This window comes from Onychomys torridus, chromosome 9 (genome assembly GCF_903995425.1).
Source record: "Onychomys torridus chromosome 9, mOncTor1.1, whole genome shotgun sequence".
Taxonomy (NCBI): Eukaryota; Metazoa; Chordata; class Mammalia; order Rodentia; family Cricetidae; genus Onychomys; species Onychomys torridus.
Window position 1 is genome coordinate 54,301,786 of NC_050451.1, and position 27,866 is coordinate 54,329,651.

Here is a 27,866-nt window from a genome sequence, read left to right on the forward strand (position 1 = left end):
TGGATTTGTATTCAGGTTGTTATACAATGATCAAGGACTCCTGGGGACTCCCCGGGAGGGGGAAAGGTAATTAATTGTTAGCTGTCCCTATGTGGACACAGACTTAGCTCCATTTCCTGGACAAAGAGAAAGACGAGAGAAGGGCCAGATGGGCAGGGCCTGGGGCCTTCAGGGCTGTGGATGAAGGAGAAGAAGGAGTTGCTTATCTCACCACCTGGTCTGTGGGAAAATGTGGCCTTAAACCACCTGTGGCTTCAACCAAGGGGCTGGCACTCTTTCTCCCAGTCACTCCCAGTCACAGTGTCAGAAACAGAATCCTCACACCTCAGGGTGGCCTTCCCACCTCTGATGAACTGAGGTTTGCCCGAGCTCTGGGGTGTCCCGAGAGCAGAGACTTAGGGGGAAGTGTTGGGATCTCTGTTCTCCACCTGCTCTGCCTCGGTTTCTCACCCATGTCAGTGGGACATGCAGACACAGTGTCCTGCTGTGATCACTTCAGCTCACAGTCTGTGGACTCCTGGCTGTGGCTGCTCATGAGGTCATCCCCCTGCAAGCTGCTTTTATATCTACAGCTCTTTAGTTCAGGGTGGCAGTGGTGTGGGCCATGGGAACAAGAGTCAGGAGGCATGTCGTTAATGGTCATTCCACCTCCTGGCCTCAGTCTCTTCATCAGTAGAACAGGAAATGTCCAGTTCACCAGAGGCTGTGAGGATCATTCAGTGGCTGGGCTGTGCAGAGCCGAGAGGGGGCTGACCAAGCCTGGCTTGGGCCACCTCACCAGAAGTCTCATGACCAAAATAAAGGAACTGATCCTTCTGCCAGGTTCCATCTGTCCATACTTTTGTTCATCCTTTAAGGTGTGATTGACTAGAGCAAGGACAGACGGCAGCCAGCATGTCTGGAGGCTAAGCCTAGCCTTGAGAAAATGAATGAGGAAGTGTGGATTTTTAAGCAGAAAAGATCCTACATATTAAAGGGATGATGTGTTTCTTTGAAATTCTGAAGGGCCACCTTGGGAAATGCACAGGTCCTACTTTCTACCAAAGGGAAAGAGCCATGGATAAGAATGCAAAATATTCCGTCAGAACTAACTGATAGTGGAGAGGCAGAGTGACTTTCACTGCCAGAGCAATGGGGGACGTTGAAGCAGGCCTCCAAGGCTTCCTTCACTCAGCTCCACACCCCAGAACCGTATCTAAAGCGACTTGCATATTCCAAAAGGGTCACTGTAGTGTGAATTGTTGAAACACAAACAAAATATCACCACGGGTCACCACAAATGCTGTGTGATCCCAGGAACATCACAGACGGAGCACAGCAGCAGGTTATCATGTGGCCCAAGAACCCTCAGCACCCATTTGCCTCCTTCCCTCCCACAGCCAGAATTCTGTTCATGGTACTTGTGATGTCAGAATCAGAGACAGGAATCAGACCTTCACACTGCCCTTTATTCACAGTGCTGGCAATCTGAGCAGACGAGATCCAGTCCGCAGATCTCACAGGGAGAAAACAGAGCAGAACCAGCCAGTCCTTCAGGGACTCAGGTGTCAACTGCTCTGCTCAGGTGTCAGCCATGTTCCTGAGACGTGTGATGTCTGTGCCTCTCTGCTTACTCCATGTGTATTCCCCTCATTCTGTGGCTGCGTGGGCCACAGGACTTCTAGAAATGCTGAGTCAAGTTAGTTTCTGCTGGTTTCAACTTTGTATTCCTCCAAGGGAGTCTGGGTTGAAGTGGGGAGGTATCACAGAACAAACAAACTCCCAACAGTATGTAGATGCTGAGCTAGCAATCTGTGTGCGGGCTGCTTCCCTTTTACCACGGGCAGTGCAAGCGTGTCTCTATAATATAGAATATAAGCATGCCTAGCAACACCCCTCCTGTCTCCTATCACTTCCCGGTGCAGACTCCTCACAGAGAAGTTGTATGCTTGTTTTCTTGTTTGACCAAGCTTTGTACCAAGTTCCTGGATCTCTGGCTTTCAAAATTTCCAATGCACAATTATCTCATCCTTCTGGCTCCTACTCCCACTATAGCCACTGGTTTCCTTTTCAGACTCCACCAAGCAGAGCCATGGTCCCTAGACACCCCAGCACCCAGGAGACACCATGATGCTAGAATCCAGTGATGAAGATTTCTCCTCAGGGTATTTCATAACCAGGGAAAAGACCTCTATTCACAAGGGAATGTTGGGAGGGGCAGGGGTGGCTCGTTTTGCTGGGGACGAACGTAGGGAACCTACAGGGGTGGAAGGAGGCAGAGAAGGGGAAGGATCAGATTGTTGCCTGATAGGATTGCTTTAGGCAGCTCCAGAGAAGGCATAGAGGAAAGCCCAGTTCTGGGATAGCTCACTGGGGTAGGATTTTCTGTGCTACCCTGGGCCACATCAACAGGTCTAGCTGTAAAAAGAGGCAGGTATAATGGGATTGGCTTAGTCTGTTTGGGCCACTATAATGAAACACCTTAAACTGGATAATTTATGAGCAACAGAAATTTCTTGCTCATTCTGGAGGCTGGAAGTCTAGGATCAAGGCCCCAGATGATTCAAGGCCTGATGGCACCTCTTGTATGTCCTGCTATGGGGATAGGGTGGACAGTTGCCTGGAACTTCATGGACAAGTCATAACTGTGTTTGTGCTATCGAATTCTGCCCACATGACTAGTTACCCCCAAAAGGCCGCATCTCTTAATGTTATCACGGGCATTAGGTTATTAAGTTCCCTTAGGTGCATGGGGAGAACTTTAGATGATTGCTGGTACCTGCTTCCTGAGGTGGAAGGGATCATAACACACATACACTTTTTCTCAGTGTGTGTGTGTGCATGTGCACATGCAACCAAGTTTAATTAGCGTTACTTACAGGAACGTGGGTAAGCAGTATTTAGAGTAGCATGGGCAGCTAACCAGAGGCCACATCATTGAAGAAAACATCTCCCTCCTCCAGCAGCCATTAACTGCCAATAGCTCTTCAAGGAGGATGGAGCCTCATGAAGCCCTCTCTCTGCTAGGACAGAATGTTGGCAGACCAATCTTGTGTGGGTTCTGTGAATTCATGAGGACAAAGGCCCTTCCATACTTGGAAGACATGCTTGTACACTAACCCTTCCTCCTGCACTTACAATTCTTCTCACCCCCTCTACCAGGATGTTCCCTGAGCTTTGGAGAGAATAACCAATATCTTAAGTTGAAGTCCACAAAACCTATCCAGTCCATATCCAGCATCTATCCAATGGGGAAAAAACAGCCATTTCCTATGGATCAACTAATACATGATGTGTGTATTTGTGCAACAGAGCACAAACTAGGCTCTAACTTAGAGTGACTAGGAATCTTTTAAAGTTCCAAAGCCCACGTCCTGCACAGTGTCAGCAATATTTGCAGGTGATTATAGTGGCAGATAGGTTTGGGGACCACTGTTAGTGTCTGAGATCGACTGAGGCACTCAGGATCGGCCATCTCTCCCTTTCATCCATCTTTTACTGAGCACATACTGTATGCCATACATACAGTGGTTTGCCTGTTGCTATCTGGACCTCCCTGCCCAACCCCTTCTCACTTCTCACCTTCTCCACAGTGTCCAGGCCTCGAAGCTCCCCAGATGACTTGAAGGCTCTGACTCGAAGTGTGAACCAGCTGAATGAGAGCTTCCGGGACATGCAGCTGCGGCTGCTGCAGCCTCCACTGCAGGCGGACCTGACAGAACAGGTGTGGAAGGTTCAGGATGCGCTGCAGAACCAGACAGACTCACTGCTGGCCCTGGCAGGCTTGGTGCAGCGGCTGGAGGGTACACTGTGGGGGCTGCACGCGCAGGCGGCACAGACAGAGCAGGCGGTGGCCTTGCTGCGTGACCACACAGGACAGCAAAGTGACTCCGCACAGCTGGAACTCTACCAGCTGCAGGTGGAGAACAATCACAGCCAGCTGCTGCTGCAGCAGCATAAGGGCCTGCTGGATGGGCTGGCGCACAGGGTGGGCGTCCTGAGTGAGGAGCTGGCTGATGTGGGTGGCGCACTGCGTGGCCTCAACCACAGCCTGTCCTATGACGTGGCCCTGCACAGCACTCGGCTGCAGGACCTGCAGGTGCTGGTGAGCAATGCCAGCGCAGACACCCGCCGCATGAGGCTAGTGCACATGGACATGGAGATGCAGCTTAAGCAGGAGTTGGCCATGCTCAATGTGGTGACCGAGGACCTGCGTCTCAAGGACTGGGAACACTCCATTGCCCTGAGGAACATCACCCTTGCCAAAGGTACTTGAGGGATCCAATCCAGTCCACAGTGCCTCTTGCCTGCCCTTCCTGCTCAGGCCTCCCCCTACAGAGCTCATCCCAAGGACCCACCCCAGAGTGATAGAGTAAGCTCACATCTTCATCTTTAAGTCTTACACTGTATGACCCTGGAATGTTCTGCCCAAATGAGTGGAGCTCCAAGGACTGGAGAATTCCAAACTTGAACCTGGCCTACTAGGCCGTTAGAAAAATATGTTTGTCCAGGCAGAGAACATTTGATTCTTTTCCTGAATACAACTTGCGTGTACTGGCACATGCCTGTAAGCCAGCACTCAGGAGGGAGATGGGAAGATCAACAGATGGAGACCAGGCTGGTCTAGACCAGAAGACCCTGTGCATGAATGGATGAAGTTATTCATGAATGGGTTACTACTGCTCTGATGAAACACCATGACCAAAAGCAGATTGGGGAAGGAGTTGATTTGGCTTACACTTTCATATCATAGTCCATTATTGAAGGAAGTGAGGGTGGGAGGGGGGAGGGAGGAACTTAAACAGAGCAGGAACCTGGAGGCAGGAGCTGATGCAGAGGCCATGGAGGGGTCCTGCTTATTAACTTGCTCTCCATGGCTTGCTTAGCCTGCTTTCTTATAGAACCCAAAACCACCAGCACTGGGCTTGCACCACCCGCAAGCCCTACAGGCTTGCCTGATCTTATGGAGGCATTTTTCTCAATTGAGACTCCCTTCTCTCCCATGATTCTATGTCAAATTGACAAAACTAGCCAGCCCACACAACACCTACTAGCTTAGAGACCCCACTCTACTCTCTTCTGAGAAACCAGCCTCTCCCCTGTCAGGGCTGTGGAATTCGTAAAATCCTGATTGGTCTGGCAGTCAGCACTGCTGAAACTGTCCTCTTTGGTATACCTGCTGCATGTTGCTGTGCCGAGGGCATGCCACACAGCATCTCTCAAGAGCAGCACCTCTCTGGGGATGTGTCACTGTCCCCTTGTGTGTTGACATAAGCACCGAGACCCAGGAAGCTTAAACAGCCTGCCCAGGTTACAGGGTGGGTGGGAGTGGAGCCAGGTTTGGGAACCCATGCTTCTGTGAGTCCTGGTATGCTCGCTGGAGTGTCCCCTTTGGTCCCGTCTGCCTTCCACTTGCACACAGAGGTAGCTAGAACCTGCATCTCTCCAGTTCATTTTCAGCCCTGTGTCCTCTCTTCATCATGCTGTAGTCCCTCCTCTGAGCTGCCACGGTGACCAGAGGAGGCTATAATCACCCTGGGGCCTTCAGCAGCGCATAGCCAGAGTGCGCTTGCATGTGTCCATGCTTTTCTATACTACTGTTGGAGGGGACTTCCTGTCATAGTTCTAATTCCTAATACACACACATACACACTCATGCACACACATATGCATACATGCCTATACAGACAGGTATAGACACATAGCTATACCTGAATGTATAGCTCACATGCACAGACACATTCACAAACACAGGTACCTGCAGACATAACTCACATGTGTTTATACATATGTACACAGACAACTACATATGTAACTCACATGTACTACGTGCATAGGTATATACATGCACAAGCACACATATAGACACCTCCATGCATAATTCAGGAGCATACACACATTCATGTGCACAAACACCTGCATACAACTCGCATGGATATGTACACATATGAACAGATACATATATATGAAGGCATAATTCATAGGTACACACATATGCACATGTAGACAGACACCTACATGCATAACTCACATGTATGCATGTATGCAGACACATACACAACACCTCTCCCCTTTGCTCTCTTCTAGTTCAGAATCCGCAAATACTCAAGTGCATGTCTTTTTCAAAGATGAGAGCATTTGCATTGTCCTCGAGCTGCCCCCCCCCCCCCCCCCGCCATTTTCATTCTCTCACTTTGCTGTGCGGGTTTCTGTGGGCTTTGACCCCCGTTCATCTTCCGGGAACATTGTTTTGTTTTTCTGCTTTGGATTTTTCAGCATCAATGAGGTCTGTCAAAATCTGTCTGTGTGTGGGATTTATAGGCACAGAGAACGTAGGCTATCAGAGAGAGAGAGAGAGGTATCCCTGGAGGAGGAAGGAAAATCAGAGAGGGAAAACATGCCAGAAGTCATTGGGACAGCAAGCCTTGAGGTGGGCCGCCCAGCCATAGGCAGATGGCTAAAATGCAAGCCTTCTAATGTTCTTGGGGATAGAACTAGGCCTCTAAAATCATCTGTTCTAATCCTCCTGTATCATAGTGGAGAGTCACAGGGTCTGGAGAGGGGAAGTGACTTATCCAAGTCAAATGTCAACCCAGATGCAGAAAGCACACCTCTTGATTAATGGGAACGAGTTTTCGAAGCAGTTTTATCTGGCAGTTGCTTTATTTTCCGATAGAAAACACCATCTAGTGGATGGAGGAGGGAGTCCTCCTCAGAGTGTGGTGCTAAGGAGTGGGGGCTGGGCTCTAGGTCTGCCAAGGGGACTCTGGCTTCCAGTTAATAGAAGTGGACCATTGCTGTATAATGGAGTCACTTGTGAAACAAGTGGATCTGATGTAGGAGGATTGGGGTAGGTGTAAATGTCCTCGGTGGGTTATATGACCCTCTGTCCTCCCACCCTCCCCAAAGTGGATGCAGGATACTCTGAGAAGGTGAGTAGATGGATACATCCTGTCCCCATTCCTTTGCCCTTGAGGGTCTCTCCAGCAGGGATGCCCCTGGACTTCGTGGATGTGATGTTCTCCTGGCTGTGGAATGGAGCAGGCAGTCTCTGCCCTGTCCTTTTCTTAGTTCAGGATGTTTTGAATGAGGAAGGAGAAACCCTGCTCTTATGTTGTAGAAAGAGTAGATGCCCAGGGTCCTGTAGTTTTGGAAATGGAAGCAGAGCAGTCAGTGGCCGGGTCTATGTGGGCTCAGATAGTAGACAGACTTTGTCCCAACCCCCTCCACACCGCGCTCTACCTCAGAAAATGAAAAGACACGAGATGGTAAAAATCTGAGAAGTAAAAAGGCTCACATGAGCAAGGCTGGCCATAACTAAGGCTGTAACTGCATATACTGCCCAGAAGTCACCTCAGAATGCCAGCTGTGGGTTGGCACAGTTGTAGAGGGCTCAGTTCTTGGAGCCCAGGGTCCCTGGCAGGGAGAGATGAAGAGTGTCATGGGGTGGGTGGAATCTAACAACAGAGATCTGTGCTAGGTTTCCTTTGCTGCAGAGTTTGACCTGGAGGGGAGACTTCTGGATTTGGGATGGAGATGGGGTACAGGGTGGGGGTGATGGAACTCATTTGAATCTTACTCCTGCCTTTCATGGACAGTGTAATTCTTGATAAAAACAGGTTTCCTATCTTGATCCTGTTATCTGAAAATTGGAATAAAAAATAAGATGATGCCTAACAACTCCAGCTTTCCTTCGATGCTTTATGTAACCTGTGAGTTTAAAAGATGTTGACCACTTTTCCCTTGCTCTTGTGCCATTGAGTTGTTAGTAGCTGTCAGCTTTGGTTAAGGTCTGAGGACAGTGCCAACTTTTGGAATATATCAGTACATCTCGATCTTGGCAGCTGGGTTGTTTTGTATGTATGAACACCCTGTGACCTCAGATATTCATTTATTTGTCAAATATCGATTGTGCAAGACACTGGTCTGCTGTGAGCCTACATGTTTTGGTTTCCTGGAAGAACACCACAGACTGGGGCTAAAAATAGCAGTTTGTCTAGAGGTCGAAAGCCTTTAACCAAGGCATTCACAGGGTCTCATCACTCTGTGTCTTCTGAACTTCTGGTGGCGGGGCAGTCTTGGTCTTCAGATGCCTTATTCCCATCTCTGCTTCCATTGTCCTGTGTCTCTGTCTATTTACAGGACTCCAGTCACAATATTAGGGTCCATTTCACTCCAGTATGACCTTAACTAATCACATCTGTAGAAACCCAATGTCCCAAGAAAGGTGAGGAGGTTCTGGGGATGGATGAGTTGGGAGCACCACTCAGCCAGTAGAGCAAGAGGTGAGTGCTTGCAGCCTGGATTCCCACAGCAGGGCCAGGTATACAGGATGCTTTTGGGAAGTAGGAAAAAAAAAAAAAAAAAAAAAAGAACACAGGGCAAGGCTGTGTGAGGGCTGCATCAAAATACCCCAGGTCTGCTTCTCCAGCTTATGCCTGTACCATCAAGAACCATGGGACTGAGAAAGGTCACCCACCAAGTGATAAGAAGCACCCCAGCTTGTAGACATATGAAGTTGACAGGGGGTACGTCTAGGCTTGCCAGCCTGGGAACAGCAGGTGCCAAAATGAATGGCAGGAAGGTGGGAAGGGTGGGATGTCTGGTCTCATGGGTGTGGCAGAAAGGCTAAGTGCCGGACAGACCTGGACTGAAAGCCTGGCTCCTTCACCAGCTGGCTGCCTGTACGGCCTCAGACAAGCAACTTCAACACATGGCAGAGGCGTGGAGACTGAATTCAGTCACGTATGCTTGAATCTCGGCCACACTGCAGCCTCTCCTGGAAGGAAGCCCCACTCACAAGCAATTAGAAACGTATCCTCCACCCAGGTGCCCAGCTGGAAACCTGAGCTTAGCCTGGCCTTTTCCACCACTTCCTCAGGGGAAGCCAAAAGCTGTCCTACTTTCTAAACAGCCTGGCTATCCCCCCATGCCTCTGACAGCCACTGCCTCCCTGTCTCTCACCTTCCTCCTGTCCTTCCCTCTCTCAAATACAGCCCACCCATCTTCCTCCCTTCTTCGTGTGCAGACCTGATGGGGCTCTCCTCCCAGACCCCCTTCCAAGGCTTCTAGTACTCCCCTGTCAGAGTCAAATCCAGCACCTGGGCTCCCAGTACCCGCCCCCCCCTTTCCCAACCCACCAAACCCCCCTGCTAGTTTCACCAGGGCTTACACAGCTGCATCTTTGCCTTCAGCTCCTGTAGGGATTGCTTCCTCTGCACAGAACTCTCCACTCTGTCTTGGTCAGCCCTGACCACTGAAATGGAGGCTGGGGCACTTAGACTACAGGCATTTCTTTCTTTTCCGTTCTGAAAGCTAGAAGGCTGAGTTCGGGGTACTCGTGTAGTTGGGTTCAGTGGAGGGATTCCTTTCTTGGTGTATATATGACTACTTGTTTATTGTATTCTGGCAGCATGGGGGGAGGGGGACAGGAATGAAGAGAGAGGAAAGGCATACGTGAGTGCTAGTTAGTACCAAGCTCAATGGTGTCCCCTAACCCCAGACAGGAGATGGGAGCTTGTGATATAGCCCAGGCTAGTCCTAAGCTCACCATCCTTCTACCTCTGCCTCATTTTATAAAGCCACTAATCCCATTGAGGAGGGCCCCATCCTCATGACCTCATATAAACCCAGTCCCCTCCTACAGCCCCACCTTTCCAAACCATAACCTTGGGGGTAAGAATTTCAACATATGGATTTGAGAGAGGCAGTAATAGTCCCAAATACCCTTCACCCTTCTTAGCTAGCACCTATTTCTTCTTGAGATTTCATGGAACCTCCCCTAGTGCCCCCCAGAGCTGAGTGGCTGACATCTGTGTGCTTCCAAAGAAGAATTCTGTCTCTTCCTTTCATCACTGGCTTCTTGTTGTTATTTTTCAGGGCCACCAGGACCCAAAGGTGACCAGGGCAATGAAGGGAAGGATGGAAAGCCAGGTATTCCTGGATTCCCTGGAATTCGAGGTAATGGGGTACCCTGCGAGGGACTGGGGGGAGTGTTTCAAGTCCATCCCTGACCCTCTCTTTCTCGGGATAAGAGACTTCCATTGTTCTTCCACTGGATAACTAAGAGGTTGTCAGTCTAACCATAGAACAGGCCACATGCTTTTTTCCTAAGAAGTACCAGGATCTTAAAGGAAGAATGTAAAGAGTCCCCCAGGTCCCCTAAGGCACTGCCCACATAGGAATCAGGGTTCACATGGCCAGAACCTTCAAGTGAAGGTGTTCCATGATGCTAGGGGCCTGACATTCCCCTGCTGCATCTCACTTCCTGATGTCTGATTCCCCATGGCTGGTGGTGGGTGGGGTGGGATTTAGAACCTTCTAAAAAGATTATATTCTTCTTAGGCTGATAGTCTTAGAAGTTTCTTCTCAGGGACTCTGTCAAACATGGGAGTCTGCCCATTCCTGAGCCCGTGTTGCATGCAATATTCCTCTGAGTGAAGAGGCTTCAAAATGATGTAGGGAGAAGAAGCCTCTTGGGGAAGGTTCTGGTTATGTGTTTGAGGAATTTTTCCTGCTCAATCTCTAGGTACATTACAGACAATAGAGAGAAGATGGGCAAGGCAGGGGAGATCTCCAGAAGGACCTCCATTCCATCCTCAGCTCCATGGCTGAGGATGTCCTGAGGCTCTCAGGACTGTGGAGTCACTTCTCCTGCCTCATGAATCATAGGGTGGGGAGCTTTGGGCACATCTTACATTAGGCTCAGAGATCAGTTGCCACAGGACTCTTAGACTCTGGGAAAGGATGCATCCTGTCAAGAAGGGAATGAAGACACTCCATCAGTTTCTTTGCGGTCCTCACACCCTTGGGAGGCCACTGCCCTCCTCCAGTCCTTTGATAGTAGCCCCGGGGTAGTAACTGGGAGATAGGTTTCTTGCACTGTGGAAAAAAAGCCCAATGAAAACCAGCTTGTTCTCCAAGCAGGAAAGAACAATTAGGCAGTTGATTAAGGGAGCTGTGTTCTGCAGCGATGACTAGACTTGGGTTAGGACTCTTGGGGACCTTGGGCTCTTGCCCCATAAAATTGTTTGTTGATTCTGGCTCACCATGGTGCATTCAGTGCAGGCTGTGGCCACGGGGTCTGATGGCCAAGAACCTGGAGCACGAGGCCTAACAGGGTGACAGGCTATGTACCCATTGATTGGTGTTGGCTCTTTGTTTATAAAAGAAAGGGGATGTTTTGTTTTTCTTTAAATAGATTGAGGCATTACTTCACCCTCTTCTCACTATTAATGCTATCCCCATAGCATCCCCTCCCTACAGACCAATGAGCCTCTTAGCCGAAAGTATGACAAGATGTTGACCAATCATGAACTTCCTGTAAGAAAGAACAAGACTCAGATCCTGCCTCTAAAGCCCTGCTGTGTGTGTGCCCAAGTGGCTTACCATCTGTGAGCCTCAGTTTCCTTATCTGTAGTATGGGTAAAATAATACCTTCATGCATGTCATGGGGATTAAATGAGATTCTCTATACCTGGCACACAGAAAATAATCCAAAAGATGTTTTCAGAATTTAGAAGTCCAGCATGCTTGTGGGTATCTGAATGGGACTGGCTACCCACTCAGTACCATCCACTCACAGCACTACTAGGCCTTTCAAGGATAAAGGACCAGGGAGGGGTGATACAGGTGCATACGGGGATGCTCTGAGCTGAGAGGAAGCGAGAGGTAGCAAAGGCCATGGAAGACAAAGCTCACATTAATCATTAAACCAGACAGTGGCATCTAATGGACCTTTCAGGCCTGAGTCTGCAGCTCACCCTTGTCTTTTCTCACCCCAGGTCTGCCGGGAGAGAGAGGTACCCCAGGACTGCCTGGTCCCAAGGGTGATGATGGGAAACTAGGGGCCACAGGCCCCATGGGCATGCGTGGGTTCAAAGGTAATACTGAAGTTTGCTGTACCCTGGAGCTTCACATACCTTCAGTCCTTGAGCAGCCTAGGACACTGGAGTGGGTGGACCAGGAGTCACACTCAGCCTCTGCCATCTAACAGAGCTCTCCCTCCCTCCTTCCCTCCCCCCCTCCCCCTTGCTCCCTCCCTCTCCCCCTCCCTCTCCCCCTCTCTCTCTAAACATGTGACTTTTACAGGTGGTGTAGAGATAGTCCATGCTTGTTGAAAGACAGCTAGGTAGTACAGACACGTAGGAAGGGTACAGTAAATAGGAAGTCCTTTCTTCTTTGGCCCCTTAGACTCTTACTCTTCAGAATAACCACTGCAAATTCTTCAGAGCACATGCTGCTGGATGTTTCCCTAAATGTGTTCAACCATGTATGTGGCTGGTTTTGTTTTGCTTTATTTTATTTCAAACCTCGGGTCACAGTAAATACTCTCTCCTGGCGTTTTCTGACTGGCTTTCTTCACCCACAGTATGTAGTGGGCTTTTGACTTGCAGATGTATGTCTGGAAAACCTTAAAATAGACCCCCCCTTGCCTTTGTATTGCCCACTGCACAGTGCCAGGATAGTCTCTCTTTCTTTAGAGGGTGAGGAGGAAGCTGGGGAAAGTCCTGATCTTTTTTTCTTTTTCTTTCTTTCTTTCTTTTTTATTTTTTATTTTTGGTTTTTCGAGACAAGGTTTCTCTGTGTAGCTTTGCGCCTTTTCTTGAACTCACTTGGTAGCCCAGGCTGGCCTCGAACTCACAGACATCCGCCTGCCTCTGCCTCCCGAGTGCTGGGATTAAAGGCAGGTGCCACCACTGTCCGGCTTTGAAAGCTCTGATCTTTTAATGCAACCCTGGAAAGGAACTTCTACAAGTCTTTGGAAACTGCCGTTTTACAGTCTCCCTTACCAGAAAACGCAGCCTGATGTATAACCTGTCTCCATAGACAGCTGGAGCTCAGTCCCCTTCCTCACTGTAGTTGTGCGATGTGGTTTTGACTGATTTTGCTTCATCACCCACTTGCCCCGTTCTCTGTTCTAGGCATCCCTTATGTTGTATGGTAGACGGGGCTTTCTTGTACTTCCACTAAGTAGACTTTCTCACTCCTTCCCAGCCTGACCAGAGCAGATGTCATAATTACTTCCCCACAGTGCCCTCTGGTGGCTGCTAGATGCTGCCTGAGGGTTTCCCTGGCCATGGGTTAACAAATCCAAAGATAATGTCTTAAGGAATCGGGTTTGTCTCCACTCCTAATGCCTGTTTTCCTTCTGTTGCAGGTGAGCGAGGCCCGAAAGGAGAGAAAGGAGAGAGAGGAGAGATACAGGGTAAGGAAGTTCTGCTGGGTTACTGAGTGCTGTGGGGATATAGTGGAGCCCTGGAAGGTCAGGGGTCAGTGCTGGAGCCATGCTGTGGGCCTTGAACATCAAAGAGCCTCCCTTTCCCCCTTTTTCTTTTAGCCCCACTGGCCCAGCAATGGGGGTCCACTAAGGTGTTGGCCTGGGGTTATTGGGTGGATCTAGAGGTTTCCTCTCAGCAGCGCCACTAGCTGCCTGGACACAACTTTGGGCTTCCATTTAGTCATCTATAAAGTGGAGAGTATAAGAGTCCTGACCTCTTAGGGCTATGGTGAGAACTGACCAAGTTGGTCCATGTATGACAGAGTCTGGATGCCTAATTCAGGGCTCATGAAGTAGTAGCCATTAACATTCCATGTCATACACCCACTCAGTATACTTCCTAAAATCACTGGAGATATCTGACAAAACTCGGCTTCAGACTTTGCAGAAACAGCTCATGTGATGCTCAGGGAAGGGTGCAGAAGCTAAGTGGAACCCCTTATGTTTTCTTTTTTTGCTACTTCTGGGGCCATGAGGCTAGAGACATTCCCTGGCCAACCATGTCGTTTTATGTGGGAATGGGCATCTCTGATGAAACCCTTCCTGTCACAGTTGCAAACTGACTGCCCTAGCTGAACCACATTTCTATGAGATGTATTTTCCCCCAGTGTGATACATGTAGACTCCAGGGAGATTGTCGGGGAAGAATGCATAGACCCTTCTAGCCAAGTTCCAAACAAGAACAGAACATCCAGCACATGGTGCCATTGGCTCTGAGTCTATATTCAGGAGGGCATGGGTGAATTAGCAGGTCTGTGGGCACCTGTGTTCTGGGTGTTGCTCTCAGGGATGTGACCTGAGTAGAGGTGCTGGGGAAGCACAATCTGGTGCATTAACGAGGACCTCCTCTAAAGGACAGGGTGGCAAATGTGGTCTTTAGGGTACTGCCTGCTCCTGCATGTAGTTCAAGCCTTTGTGGCAGAATGCTGCCGAGGTGGCTGAGAAGGACTGGAGTGTGACATTTAGTTCTGGGAAATAAGCAGCTCGTGTGGGGTTGGGCAGGAAGGGAGGAACTGTGTGGAAAGATGGCCTTTGAGAGTGAGATCAGAAATGCTGCCCACATACCAGAGGGGTCTCACCAGGAACTGTCTGCCAACTGTTCTCTTAGCTGACCAGAGAACCCAAACAGGAGGTCACAGCCTGTACAATGAGCATGGTCACTACCTCCCTGGACAGAGCTGGTTGGGCTCTGAGGCTGAGGTGGTAGAAGATAAAGCTGAATGGTGTGAGGCTCCCCAGCTAGAGGCTGGGGAAGAGCACCCATCCACTTGACCTTATAGTCTATGGACTGCCCAGCCAGGGACTGACATCAGCTCTCGATGTGTTTCCCAGGGGAGGGAAAGTTTCTTTCCTGTCTTGAGAAGACTACACCCAGACTGGAGCCTAGGGCTCACACAGAAAGCAGACACAGCTTGTACAAAATTCTTAGCTTCTCTTCAAAGACCCCGGAAATGGTCTCCTTGTGCTGTGGAACTAGAAAGTGAGGGGCTTGGCAGACTGGAAGCTATTTACAGCATGAAGAAGGGCAAGGCTTCTAGAACCATGAATCGGAAAGCTGTCATTTTCCTTTCCCACTGTCAGAGGCCCAGCACTGAACACTGGGGCCCTGGCTTCCTGAATCGGGAATGAAAAGTCAGACCACAGTCTTGGGACAGTGGAGTCTTGGATGGTAGGGCTGGGCTCTCCAAAGTTTCTAGTCAGTTCCTCCACCCTCACAGCTCTAGATGCTGATAGAAGGCCCAGGCTGATGGGACCTTGGCCTCAGTTCCGAACTGAGGTCTGAGTCTGTGATGCAGCAGGGTTGCCTTCCCACAGCCTCCGCTTCCTAGGTTGCTTTCGGCCAAGCCAAGTCATATGCAGACGCCTGCTGTCTTCCCTCAGCCCTCCTGTCCCTGAGGTATTAGTTATATCCCTGAGACCCAAGCTCTGAGGAGAGGCCCACAGCTCATCTTTCAGAAAACTATGGAAATGGTGACGGACACAGTGCCTACTACTGGGGCTTTCTTAGTCATGCCCTTGGCCGTGGGCAGACCCACTGTGGGATCTATGGGGTCCGAAGTGTGAGTTCCCAGTACCAGAGAGTCTCAAAGCCCTGAACTGGTGGTGCGGGGCCAGCTCACCAGACTGAGTTCTGACAAGTAGTGCCTTTGCCAGAGGCTTGAAACCTTTACCAAATACCTCAGGTTCACCTGCATTGCAAATGCCCAAGGTTGCTACAGGAGGTGTTACTATAGTAACAGTGTTCATGACAACATCAAGTGGACACCTCTCACTGGCTAGTGGATAGTGTGTGGTATTAGAGAAAATTCCTGGGGACCATGTTTGCAGGCAGCGTTAGGATGCTTTTCAGAACAAAAATCTTGCCAGTGTTTACCCGTATTGAAGCTGGAGTCGTGGGATTTGAGGGTTTGGATAGATTTCAGCTCTCGTCCTGTTCCATTCCCTGCTCCACCCCTGCAGGTCATTGAACAGAGACCAAGAACAGGGAAGTGGAGGGACTCCAAGGTTACCCACATAGATGATGGCTGCATTGGGTTTAGAATCCAGATCGCTGGGTGTTTTTCTTGATGAGAAGTAAAGAATTTCATTTTTCCCTTCAGGCCTTAGACATCGATCATCCCATTAAATATTTGGCTTCTGGCGATTTGGCCGGGGAAATAACAGGATCCATAAGCACATTCCAAGGAAGACAGACGTTTGTTTTTACCTTGGTATAGGATCTGTTTGCAAGATAAATATATATGTGTATAGGTGAAGTTTTGTTTAAATCCTGGGGCATGCATTTTAAGCAGTATATAAGCTCAGGTTGCTTAAAAATGTTTTTTTTTTTTTTCCCTTAGTTTGGTTTCACATGGGGGCAGGGATGTGCAGCTGAATGTGGAGTGAGTTCCGAGGTGATGTTAGTCAATAGTTATCATTGGAAGTTCAGAAAATTGGGGAAATGCTTAATATTTTGTGTGTGCTTTGTTGTTTTAGTAAAGGGGTTCTGGGTCCCAGGGGACCCTCCTCCAACACACACACACACACACACACACACACACACACACACACACACGCACGCACGCACGCACGCATGCACATGCACACACGTATGCAACAGCAATGTTGAGCTCAAAATTAATGGACAAGGGCTAGGGGATGGTTCAGTGACTAAGAATGGAGGCCCCATGTAAGAGGCTGAGTGTGACTGTGTACATCTGTAACTCCAATGCTTTGGGGGTAGAGACAGGAGGATCCTCTATACATATGTGTGTATGCACACACATACATACCCCACACACAGAACACATGAGGGATCAAAGGAGGGAGATTCCAGATAGTTTTCCAATGGCTACTGAGATGTTGCTACCTCTACTTAAAATAGGGAAGGGGAAGGGACTCCTTGAAGTGTGTAGATTGCTGTCCTCCCATACCTGGGCTTTGGAGAATTTATTTAGAATAATGTCACACCAAAAACTGTTCTTATCTCAGGCCTGAAGAGATGAGGCTGTTGCTTCTATGGTAAGCAAAGAATATTGCTTTGTTAATTATGCATATAACCTAAAATCCTTGTGTAACTCGAATGTCTCAGCAACAATATGATTAAGGGGAAACCATGGTTCTAAGGAAAATGGGCCATTTGCATAACACTGCTAATATCTACTCTTCCTGGTAAGAAGATTCTGGAATATTAGAGAGATTCTGGAAGCATCAATTTCTTAGTTTCCACAGTGATCTACAAGAGTCACAGTTATACCCATGGTAGGAAGATGAGGGACTGGAAGTTGAGAGGAACCTGCCAATGGTCCCTGGCATTCTTGGTAAGAGAAGTCCAGGACATGAGTAAGGCTGTCTGGTCTTGAGTCCACACAACTCTCTCTCTGCTGCTGTCATTGACTCAGTTCAGGCCTTCCTGGGCCGTGATGTCCATCCTGAGTAGTTCGGGTGGAAGGTGCTAATTCCTTCCTCAGCATTTCCCAGTTACTTTTAAGGAATATGCTGTTTGGTCTGCACTTTGCCAGGCCAAGACTGTTCTTACATGTCTCTGTGGCACTGAGCAGGGTTCAGACTTGTGCAGGACAGGCTCTGGGTCTGCCAATCAAGCCCTCTGCCTCATGCCCTTGACATGCTTCCTGATGATGGAGGTTGACTGATACCCTGGATGCAGAGGCATCTGCATTTATCTCTAGTGTTTACTCACTCATTCATGCAAGGTAGTTATTCACCAATTCATTCATTCTCCTTGTTCTTCTGGTGTCTGGTAATGGCTTGATGAAAGCAATGTGGAAATGGAAAAGGAACACACACACACACACACACTAAAGCTCACATCTAATAACTGAAAATGTATAGGGATACCACATTTCACACAGGAAAATTGGCTTGAAGCAAAATGCAAGATGCCAGAGAGAAATAACAAAGAAATGATGAATGAGGCGTGTGAAGATCCAGATGAAACAGAGCAGAGCCGGCTCCAGAGCAGGCAGGGATCGGGACACAGGGTCCAGGACAGTACTGACTTGGAAAGAGAGGAGATTCTCGGGGAGTGGGAACTGGCCTCCCTTACCTCTGTCAGCATGAGAAGGTAGGTATGTGGATGAAGAGAATGCCTGTGAGTGAAGAGTCGCCCATTCCTTTGGCAAATGTCTGTTGTGTGTTCACACCAGGAACTTCCATCTAGCAGCGGGAGCAGGATTTGTTAACAGTTACAGGTGACCTTCAGGAGAAGGTGAGGTCCAGGAGGTCCTTGGGGAGAACGTTGGCATTCCAGACGAGGGGACCGTACAAGGAACTGGACTCCTGTAGCTGGGCTGAGTGACAGTCTGCGGTATTAGAAACAAAATCTGAGTCCAGGGGACAAGTGAGAATCCCCCAGCCCAGAACTTTGCAGTGGTCAGGAGGTTAGCCTTGACCCTCTCTCTGACGTTGGGAAGCCACCAGTAGGGCATAAGTAGGGCATACGTAGAGCACTGGGAGGTGACTGGAGGAAGAGCCAGCCAGAGGCTCTGTCATCCCTCATGGCCTCCTCCTTCCCAGCACCTGAGGTTGCCTGGTGGGCCCTTCCTCCCCTGGGAACAGTCCCCTCTGTAAGTACAGGTTACCCCTCTGCTCCACCTTCTGCTTGGGTCTTGAAGTGCTCCATCTATAACAAGATCTTTTCTAGAAACATCACCCCAAACAAAGATAAGACCCCAACTCCATGAAACTCTATAAACAAACAGTATGCACCTTGGGGCAGCTTTTCCTCTGAGCTCCTTCACATGCTATGACTCAAGGGGGCTTTCCTTGTACCACAAGTTTCCTGGCACCAGCCAGGTGTCCTACTTTATCTGCCTGGAGTTAATATGGACTCCATAGGTTCAGTGCTCAAACTCACAGGGTCCCCACTTTAGAGCCAGTTGCTGAAACTGGTGTTTCCCATGACCTCCTTGATTTCAGTCATTTGCTAAAATGTCCCCCAGAGCCGGCATCTCTTCCTGTTTCCTCCCTTATAAAGGATGCTCTTGCCGTCCCTGGTAGGCTAAAGAGAGGCAGGAATGGGGTCCTGTGCCCAAGCAAGGAGCAAAGGCTGATGTCTGTGCTGAAAGAAGGGAAGTCCCCTTGGGAACACAACAGTGCTGAGGTCATTAACAGAATGCTAATAGCTGTATTCTAAACACATCTAAATGAATACAGGAGTCAAGGGCCAGTGCCTGAGAAGGGCAGCTAGTTAGGAAACAATAAACAAATGAGTGTTTGGCATTTGTACTGAGCAAGAGTTAGCAGCCAGGATTTGGGAGAGATGGCTGCTTTCAACAGCTTTTCTTGTGAGGGTATTCATGCCTGCTAGTCAAGCCAACCAGTTTACTGTTCTGGGTCCAGCATGGTGCTAGCTCATCCCCATGGCTCTGGGCCGGTCAATCTTTCTGCCCAGGACCTGGAGGCAGTTCCCTTAGGGTTCAGATGTCCACTCTCTGGGATTTGCCCTGAAAGACAACTCTTAGCAATCCAAATCTCAGGCAGAAGGTGAGCAAACGATGCCTTGATGGTGCTGGAGAGATGGGTCAGCAGTTAAGCAAACGTGGCGCTCTTCCAGAGGACTGAGGTTTGACTCCCAGCACCCACATGGGGTGGCTCACAATGCCTGTAACTCCAGCTCCAGCAGATCCAACACACTTTTCTGGTCTATACACACACACACACACATACACGACATACACATTAAAAAAAAACTAAATTTTTTTAAAGGCCTTGAAACCACCAAAGAACTGAAGTTTGGGGCCATTGATGTGGGTTTTGTACAAATAATGTTTAAGTTGAAGCAAAGTTGAGTTATACATGAAAACTAGGCATGGCTGGACTGTTTGTTTAGAAAGCATTTCAAACAAACTCGAGTGATTCCCAGTTCCCGGGACCCTGAGCTTGCGTTCCTTGTGAAATTGGATGGTAGAGTCAGATGAGAACCCTGCAGATGGAGTGGAAAAGACTGAGGACCGCCACTGATTGACGTCCTACCTCTGACTCTCCCCATCCTTGGATGTGGAAAACACCATGGAGGGTACTTAGGGTCGCTTTCAGATGGCCTTGCCTCCCACATGGGTGGTAACCAGCTTCTTTTCTTCAAGGAGAGGTCAGTGATACTTAGATGGAAAAAGAAGGAAATGGGAGAAGACCTCCCGGGAGGTCTTGTGGGTGCCGTGGTGGCAGGGCTGCACACTGGTTTCCTTGCTGACTCAGCCTGGGAGGGTCACTTGTCACCTGTCACCACACCACGGTCCCCACTACGATCTTCACTCTGGCTCATGCTGAGTTTCACCACACAAACGGACCACCCTCACCACCCTTGTCACTGAGTTCTCAGTGCGCCATCCATCAAACAAAGGCAGACGCTCCCGAGGGGCAGGTCCTCAACCCAGGGCGGCAGCATTAGTGCTAAGCTGGGTCTCCAGGTGAGGATTTACAGGATGGACTTGCGGGTGCTTAGCCCTGGACTTGGAAGGACCCACACTAACATAGGAACTAGTGTGTGGAAAGAGAGAACACATCCCTAGGAGTGGCCACTGGGCCTGAGGGGATGGGGCGCTGGTTAAGCAATAGATCCATAAAGCCTTTGCTAGAGAGGTCTTTCAAATGTCAGCATCTCTCCTGGGAGGGCTTGAGAAAGGAAGGCTCAAGGCGTGCTGACAGGAGCATCAACACTCTTGACTGTCTCCTGGCTCTCCTGACTTCCTCACTAGCCCTAACAATAAAAAAGAGGTTTGTTGGCTCGCTAGTCTCGGTGCCGTTTGAAAGGCCAGAAAACAAGAGGAGAGAGAAGAGCCTCAGCTAGCCACACAGCTGCCTGGTGGATACTTATAAATGTCGTTGTGAGAAGCTTCGGGCTTCGACCCTCTCCACAGCCATAGTTGGAAGCATCAGTTACTGCAGCTGGAATTATAGATGGTGTGAGCCACCTCGTGTGGGTGCTGGGAGCCAAACTCAAGTCCTCTGTAAGAGCAGAATGCTCCCCTAACCCCTAAGCCATCTCTCTAGCCCCAAGACACACCTTTTAAAAATAAGATGAGGGTTGGAGATTTAGCTCAGTGGTAGAGTGTGCAAGCACAAGGCCCTGGGTTCGGTCCTCAGCTCCAGATTAAAAAATAATAATAATAAAAAAAAGGAAAAAAATAAAAATAAGATGAATTTATTTATTGTGTATATCTGAGGAGGTCAGGAGTCTGACCTCTCCTTCTACCATGTCGGCCCCAGGGATTAAACTCAGGTTGTTAGGCTTGGTAGCACCTTAAACTATGGGGCCATGTCACTAGCCCCTAGACACATCTTTATTGACAAGTACCAGGAACCAGGCAGCCAGGAACAGCAGCATCAGAGAGTCGTGTACTCAGTTTCAGTGACTATGTGACCAAGCTGGGGAGAGAAAGGCATGAGTCAGCAGTTTAAAGGGCCAATACTGGGGAGTGGGGAGGTGGCTTTGTTGGTAGAGTGTTTGCCACATGAGCAAGAGGACCCGAGTTCAGAACCTACAACAAAAGCCCCAGTATGGTGACAGACATGTGGAATCCTAGTGCTGGGCAAGTAACAAGAGAATCCCTAGTCAGCTAGTCCCGTTGAATGGTGAAGTCAGTCTCAGGGAGAGACCCTGACTCAAAAAAATAAGATGGAGAAAAATAGAGGAAGACAAGAGCACTCACTGATAGATAGATGGATGGATGGATGGATGGAGATAGATAGATAGATAGAATGATAGATAGATAGATAGATAAGATAGATAGATAGATAGACAGACAGACAGACAGACAGATAACAATGCAATCAGGGCCCCTCAGGGGATATATCTGTTGCATCTTCTACCTAGTAAAGTCCTTAGTATCTGGGTGTAACTTTCATCCAAAGAGACAGTACAGGGAAGACCCAGGAGTGGCCACTTCTTCGGGTGACCTAGAGCCCTTCTTCACTCTCCTTGGAGGAGGGTGGTGGCAATTGTCCACTGAGAACATCTAATAATACACCCTGAAGAGGCACCAAGTCCCCCATTAGGGTCAGAGCAGATCCTCCCCCAGTAAATGGTGTTCTCTATATCCACACCCATGGGCAATGCCCTCCAGGAGAGCCTCCCCAGAAAAACCTTCCTTCGCTTCAGGGATGGCTTCCATGCTCCCATATGGATCACATTTCCTGTTGAGAAGTGTCACCCCAGCCTAGGGGGTAGGGACTCTCCAGGCCAGCTCAGGCCATGAGGAGCTCTTCCTTTATAAGAGAATGAAAGTTCAGCTTTCTTAATGGGCAGATGGTCCAAATTATCCCTGGGCCCCCCACCTCCACCCCGCTCCGCAGCTGCAGAAACGACAGAGCCCATTTTCCCAGCCCTGTGTGTTTATTTCTATCCTCCACAACTGCCTTTCTTCCTTCTTGTTTGGCTTTGGCAGAGGGGACTGCAAGGCAGGAAAGACACACATCAAGGAACTTGACTATTCTGACCAGAGCTTGGGCTTGCTCCCTTGCTTTAGAAGCAGATTTCCCCAGGTTCTGGGACCCTCCGATGCATAGCCACAGAAGGTTCTGAGTTACTTAGTGCTCTATCCTGTTCTTAGAGCCCTTAAAAAGTGGTCCTGAGTTCCACTCACCTGTTCGCTCATCTACTCTCTCACTAAGTACGATGTGTGGAATACTTCCGCTGTGCCATTGTTAAAGCTTGGGGTTGAGTCCGGAGGGTACCTGCTAAGATTTCTAAATTCTGGAATACCAGAACAAAGATATAGACCATGAATAGTGATAGAATAGTTATAAAGGGAGAAAGGGGCACTCCTGAGAGTGGAAGAAGCTAGAGAGCTGGGACAGGTCCCAGACTCAAAAGCCTCGAGTCCTCTCACGCCCATTTATGATCCTTTATAGTCATTTACACGGCACTGACTTCTGAGATGGGACTTTTATGGGCATTCTGTTTTGTTTCCCAGTCCTTCTACCATTTTTTTTGCTTGTATTAATATTTTTCTAAAGATATTATTTATTATTATTATTATTATTTGTGTGTGTGTGTGTGTGTGTGTGTGTGTGTGTGTGTGTGTGTGTGTGTGTATAGTGCCCACAGAGGCCAGAAAAATGTGTCAGAGCCCCCGGAGCTGGAGTTACAGCTGGTTGTGCACAGCCCAATGTAAGTGTTGGAAACCAAGAAGCTTGGTCCTCTGAAAGAGCAGCAGAAGCCAGTGCTCTTTAGCGTTGAACCGTCTCTCTAACCCTGTATGTTCATCTTGATGACTTCCTCCATACCTACTTCCCTGCCTCACCAGGGTCTCTGTGTGTAAATGGAGACACAACCGGATGTTGAATGGCTGTCATCTTCTCATAACATAGTGGAGGGGTGGGGGTGCACAGGGATCCAGGAGAAGAAATTGCAGTATAATAATTCCCAAAGACAGGGAGCACCCATCAGAGGAGCCTTCCCAGAGGTGACCTCCATGTGTGTTACAACGCTGGACAGGCAGTGAGCATATAGCTCAGCTGATGCTACATCTGGCTTGCCACAGCATTGCTGTGGCTTTGCATGAAGACACCATCAAAGTATTCAAAATTCCCCAGACTGTTCAAAATTGTCCTTGTATTGGAGGCTTTCTGCCCAGCTGGTGTGTGGTCAGACATGGCTTGAAGTTGGAGTCACAGACCCTGGAGCTCAGGACAGTGAGCACCGAAGACCCCGTGGGGCTCCTAAATAGAGAGAAAAGCACCTTAGATTTGGAGAGAGCTACTGTCGGAAGGCAGCCACCAGTGTTCAGCCCGAGACTCGATCTGTGTGGCGAAGGAGAGGCTCTGGCTCTGGGCCCCCCCTGTGGCAGCTGTGCAATCCCAGGCAAATCACTTGACACGCTTCTGGGCCCATTTCCTCTGTTGAATGAGAGAAGCTATGACAGCTGACTCATGGAGCTGTTGTGGATGACAGCAGGCTGCAGGTATGGAGCGCTGTGCATAGCACCTGGCACTCGGGGCAGCCAGTGGGCAGGCTTCCATTCCCTGCACTGTTCCTGCTTCACTCGAAACATCCCCGGCCCCACCCCTGGCCCCGCTGCCACCCCTGTGATATGCCCAGGACTTGGCTTTGATGTGGTTGGGTGTGGAGACAGCTCTGAGCCATTCTTGACCAAGGCATGCTGGGAGTTCCAAGGTTACTTCAGCCTGGAAACCAGCTCTGAGAGAGGCAGCTACAGGCCACTTATGTGACCCTCCCGATCTGCCCAGGTGAGGAGGGATGAAGCAACTTGCTCAGTTGTACTGAGAGTAGAGAGATATTTCACAGTTTGCCCCCCCCCCCAGTGAAAGCCACAAAAACCCCAAACAGGGTGTGCTAACAAGGTAAAGGAGCCTGTGGATGAAGCAATGCCAGGGATAGCCGGAGACGCCAACACCCTAGAAATGAAACCAGATGCCCGTTTGAAAGTCCTGAGGTGGATTCCCAAGAGATACTGTGCCTTCTCTCCCATGCCCAGAGGCAGGGTGAGCAGCTGTCAGGGCCTTGGAAAGATCAGAGATTGGAGTCTGGAGCGGGGAAGGGCCCAAGTCCAAAGCCACTTCCCAACCTGGTGCTGAGGGAATCATGACCCAGATCCAGACTCTTTCCCCCAGGATCCTGCTTCAGCTACATGTGTATTTACAAGTCAGGGAGAGCCAAGCAATGTTTCCTCTGAGAGAAGAATCCCCACATGTTAGATTTATAAGGGCAGTGTTAGGTGCCCAAGAACGGCCTGGGCCATGGTGCCGAATTCCTGGATCATTCCGGAGCTGCCTTGCTTAGCAAGTCACATCCAGTTTGCATTAGTGTGCAGAGTTGCTGACAGCAGGAGCCAGCCTTCTGCACCCCGACTCCCTCCCCTGTAGCCTACAAGGGAGCCAGAAACTGGGGAGAGTAGAGGAAATGAGGAGGAGACCAATCCAACTGGAGAGAGCAGCCCCTGATCGGCGGCGCAGAGAGGTTTTCTGCAAGCCATCTCTGCTGGGACCTCTGCTGTGTAAGCCGTCCCCAGCAGTGCACGGAGATGCACAGAGGTAACTCGTGTGCTGCTGGATGGGTCTGCTGGAATCCATCCCTGACACCCACTGCTGCTCTCAGTCACCTTTCTATTTGTGACCAGAGATGGCACTGGCCAGCGGCACCAACATTCTAACTCTGCCACTGAGGGCAGAGGCGGCCCACTTCTGCTCATCTGGGCCTCAGGAGGAGGTCTGCTAGGCTTTAAGCAAACCTCTACTCACAATGGGGGCCCCTAGAGGCAGGTTAGCAGTCAGCCCTCGATGGGTGTGGCATTGGTTCCTGTTCTGTTCTCTTCAGCTGTTTCTGGAAGTCATCTGAGTGACTTTAGGTGATGGGGCCTGGGAAAAGGCCCATCCTCTTGGCAAGCCTTGTACAGCCTGGAATGAAGGGGTTATTGGAACCCAAGGCATCTCTGGGCCCACTGCCATAAGTAAGGGGTCAGTTTGTCTAGGGTCTCATCATCTCAGACATGGCCTAGAGACTCCAACTCCTGAGTCTCAGCTCCTTTGCTCCTGTCTCCAACCCCCCTCTCCACAGTCCCCAGCTCAAATTCTTAAGAGATTCTGAGGGATTCTGGAATTTTCATTACGGTGGCTTGGACAGAGCTAAAACGGTCCTTCTGGAGCCTTTCCCACACATAAGGAAGTGCCACGGGCCGTGGGCACAGCACACCCCTTGACCAGTTTATCAAATGTCACAGCTGTACCACATGAACTGGGCGAAGTCAAATCAGCATTGGTGACGGGGTACTAAACAGATCCAAACATCAGGAACTATTGCCTTTGGGAGAAGAGTTCCACACGAAGTGAACTCTATCTTGATTTGAACTGAGGTGTTGCAGTGGAGGATGAAGAGGGGCCGGGAAGGAGGTGCAGGGCTTGGAGGGGCCAGGAAAGTAAAGTTACAGAAAGAAGGAAGTGGGGTGCTTCCAGGGCAGCCCACATGGACTTGGTAACGGATGATTATCAAAATAGGCTGCTTTTGTTCGAAAGATGCTGAGGACAGAGGTCCTGCCGTTAGTGCTTGCGTGGGAGACTCTGAGGCCGCTCCAGGAACTCACTGTTGGCTCTAACAGCACCATTAAGCAGGGTTGCAGCGATTCTGGGGCATTGACTTTGAGCTGCTGGAAATGATATCTGTCTTCTTGGAAGCCAAGGTTGAAGTCCAGTTAGAAGGAGGGTTCCTAGGGGTCTGGCTTGGGTTGAAGAGACCTTGTTCCACTGATCCTCTCATCAGGCTGGGAGATGACGGTGGCAGTGAAGGAGAGAGGCAGAAGGTCTCCAATAGCAGACCCTAGAGAGCACCAGCTGCATGTCTTGGTAGGCCCCGCCCATGTAGCTCCTTTCCCTGACTTACTCCCCTCCTCACTGCTGGGTCTGCTGCCTCAGATGCACAGCTGCCATGCTTAGCAGGGCATGGCCTAGAGATGCCTCACAACGCTGGGTCCAAAAATGATGGGGTCATACACCCGTGTCCCTGTCGCTAGCTTGCCGGTCCCTGAAAGTTAAGATGGGTACAAGAGAGGGACAGGAGTGCTGAGGTGCTCATAGGGGCTTTCTGGTCCCAATCACCCATGAAGACATGCATCCACCCGTGCGGATCAAGCTGGTGTTTAGTGCTCAAAGCTAGCCTGGATCAACACTCCGCATCCACTACTGTCATTGCAAGGGAAATAGGTACATGTAGCCTGAGGTCGAGAGCTTCCTAGAGAGCAACCTCAAGTGGAGTTCTCTGCTCTGAGGAGTGCCAGCCCCTGCCTTGGGCCTCCAGAGTTAGCTGTCAGCAGCTTCCCTTCGTGGGATGACCCAGTGCTTTGAGTGAGGAAAAGCCGTGCTCTGGAAAGACGGAGGCCTGACCTCCCAGAAACAGCTGCCTCCTCCATATCAGTTTCCTCATCTCTGCATGGGTGTGGGGGTGGCCTGGGAGTCCCTGAGTCCCCTGACATTGCTGGCACCCTGTGGTCCTCTCCTTTTCATTTCTGGGTTCACTTGAGTGGCTCAAGGTGGAAGACAATGCTTTTGCTTCCACGCTCCTTTGGCATCCATTTTAACCTAGGAGGGTGCTTGGGGGTTCCAGAGGTGCTTCTGGATGGAGAACTAAGTGAGCAATTGGAAACAGAAGTGCATGCAACGGCCTATTATAAGAAATGAAGAGGTAATGCACAGGAGCTAGGCTGATTCAGCAGGCTTTCCTCCAATGCAGAGGCTGGTTTGTCCTTCCCCTCCTAACATAGCAACACGTCCACTTGAACATCACTCAGCAAATCTGAGCCCTGCAAGGGTGTTGTGGTCATCATGGTTCACCCGTTAGACTCAGGGGAAGCTGGTATGTTTCTCTGAATTTCTAGCCAACACGATAGTCCCAGGGTGACTAAAATAACTTTTCCATGCTTCTGCTCCGTCTTTGTTGTAAGGCAGATTAGTAGACCTGCTCAGATCTCAGGAAGAATGGACGACTCAGAGAGAGAAAAGAGCACAGCACTGGCCCTGGGTTAAGTACCCTGTGCAGACCTCAGTTCTCCTACTCACAGGGATGGCTTGGATAAGTCACATCACCTCTCTGGGGCTCTTGGTCCCTCGTGCGTCACATGAAGGCTTTATGCCATCTCAAAGTCTTAGCCAGCTGGTAAATTCCATGCTTTTCTGTCATTTGTGATGATTGGAAAAGCCCAATGATTGTGTAACCATTAACTAAAATAGCTCCATGTGCTACGTGATGGGACATCTGAAGCCTACCGCTAAGCTGCAGCAAGATGCTGCCAGCCACAGCCTCAGGAAATGCGGTACTCCCTAGTCCAGACCCACTCTTTCTCAAGTGTGTCCCTTTCCCTTTTTACTCAGGCAGGTCTGGGTGTAGGAACCCTGGGGCTTTCTTTCAGAGCATGGGTGAGGCCTGTAGGGTTGGCACCGGGAGCAGCCTAGGTAATGGGAAAGACAATTCAGCAGGACAAGGAACAGGAGGCAGTTTCTAGGAGCTGGGGCAGCTGAGTAGAAAGCCATAAGCAGAGATCAGAACCACTGACACCCCGGGAAGCTTGTGGGTAAAGCAATGGGCCAGTTGACCTGCAAGAGCAAGGAGGCCACCTGGCTGCAAGGGGCCAATCCTGTCCTGCTTACTTTACCAGTTTCT

General features: G+C 49.7%; 1 protein-coding gene across 1 annotated transcript in view; it reads left to right on the forward strand.

Moving 5' to 3' along the window:
* Scara5 (scavenger receptor class A member 5) overlaps positions 1-27,866 on the forward strand; it is a 90,772-nt gene that overhangs the window by 57,135 nt on the left and 5,771 nt on the right. Inside the window, exons 4-7 of the mRNA XM_036199481.1 lie at positions 3,573-4,247; positions 9,859-9,939; positions 11,763-11,861; positions 13,139-13,186. Coding sequence (XP_036055374.1) covers positions 3,573-4,247; positions 9,859-9,939; positions 11,763-11,861; positions 13,139-13,186 — 903 coding nt within the window. The remainder of the gene's footprint in view (positions 1-3,572; positions 4,248-9,858; positions 9,940-11,762; positions 11,862-13,138; positions 13,187-27,866) is intronic.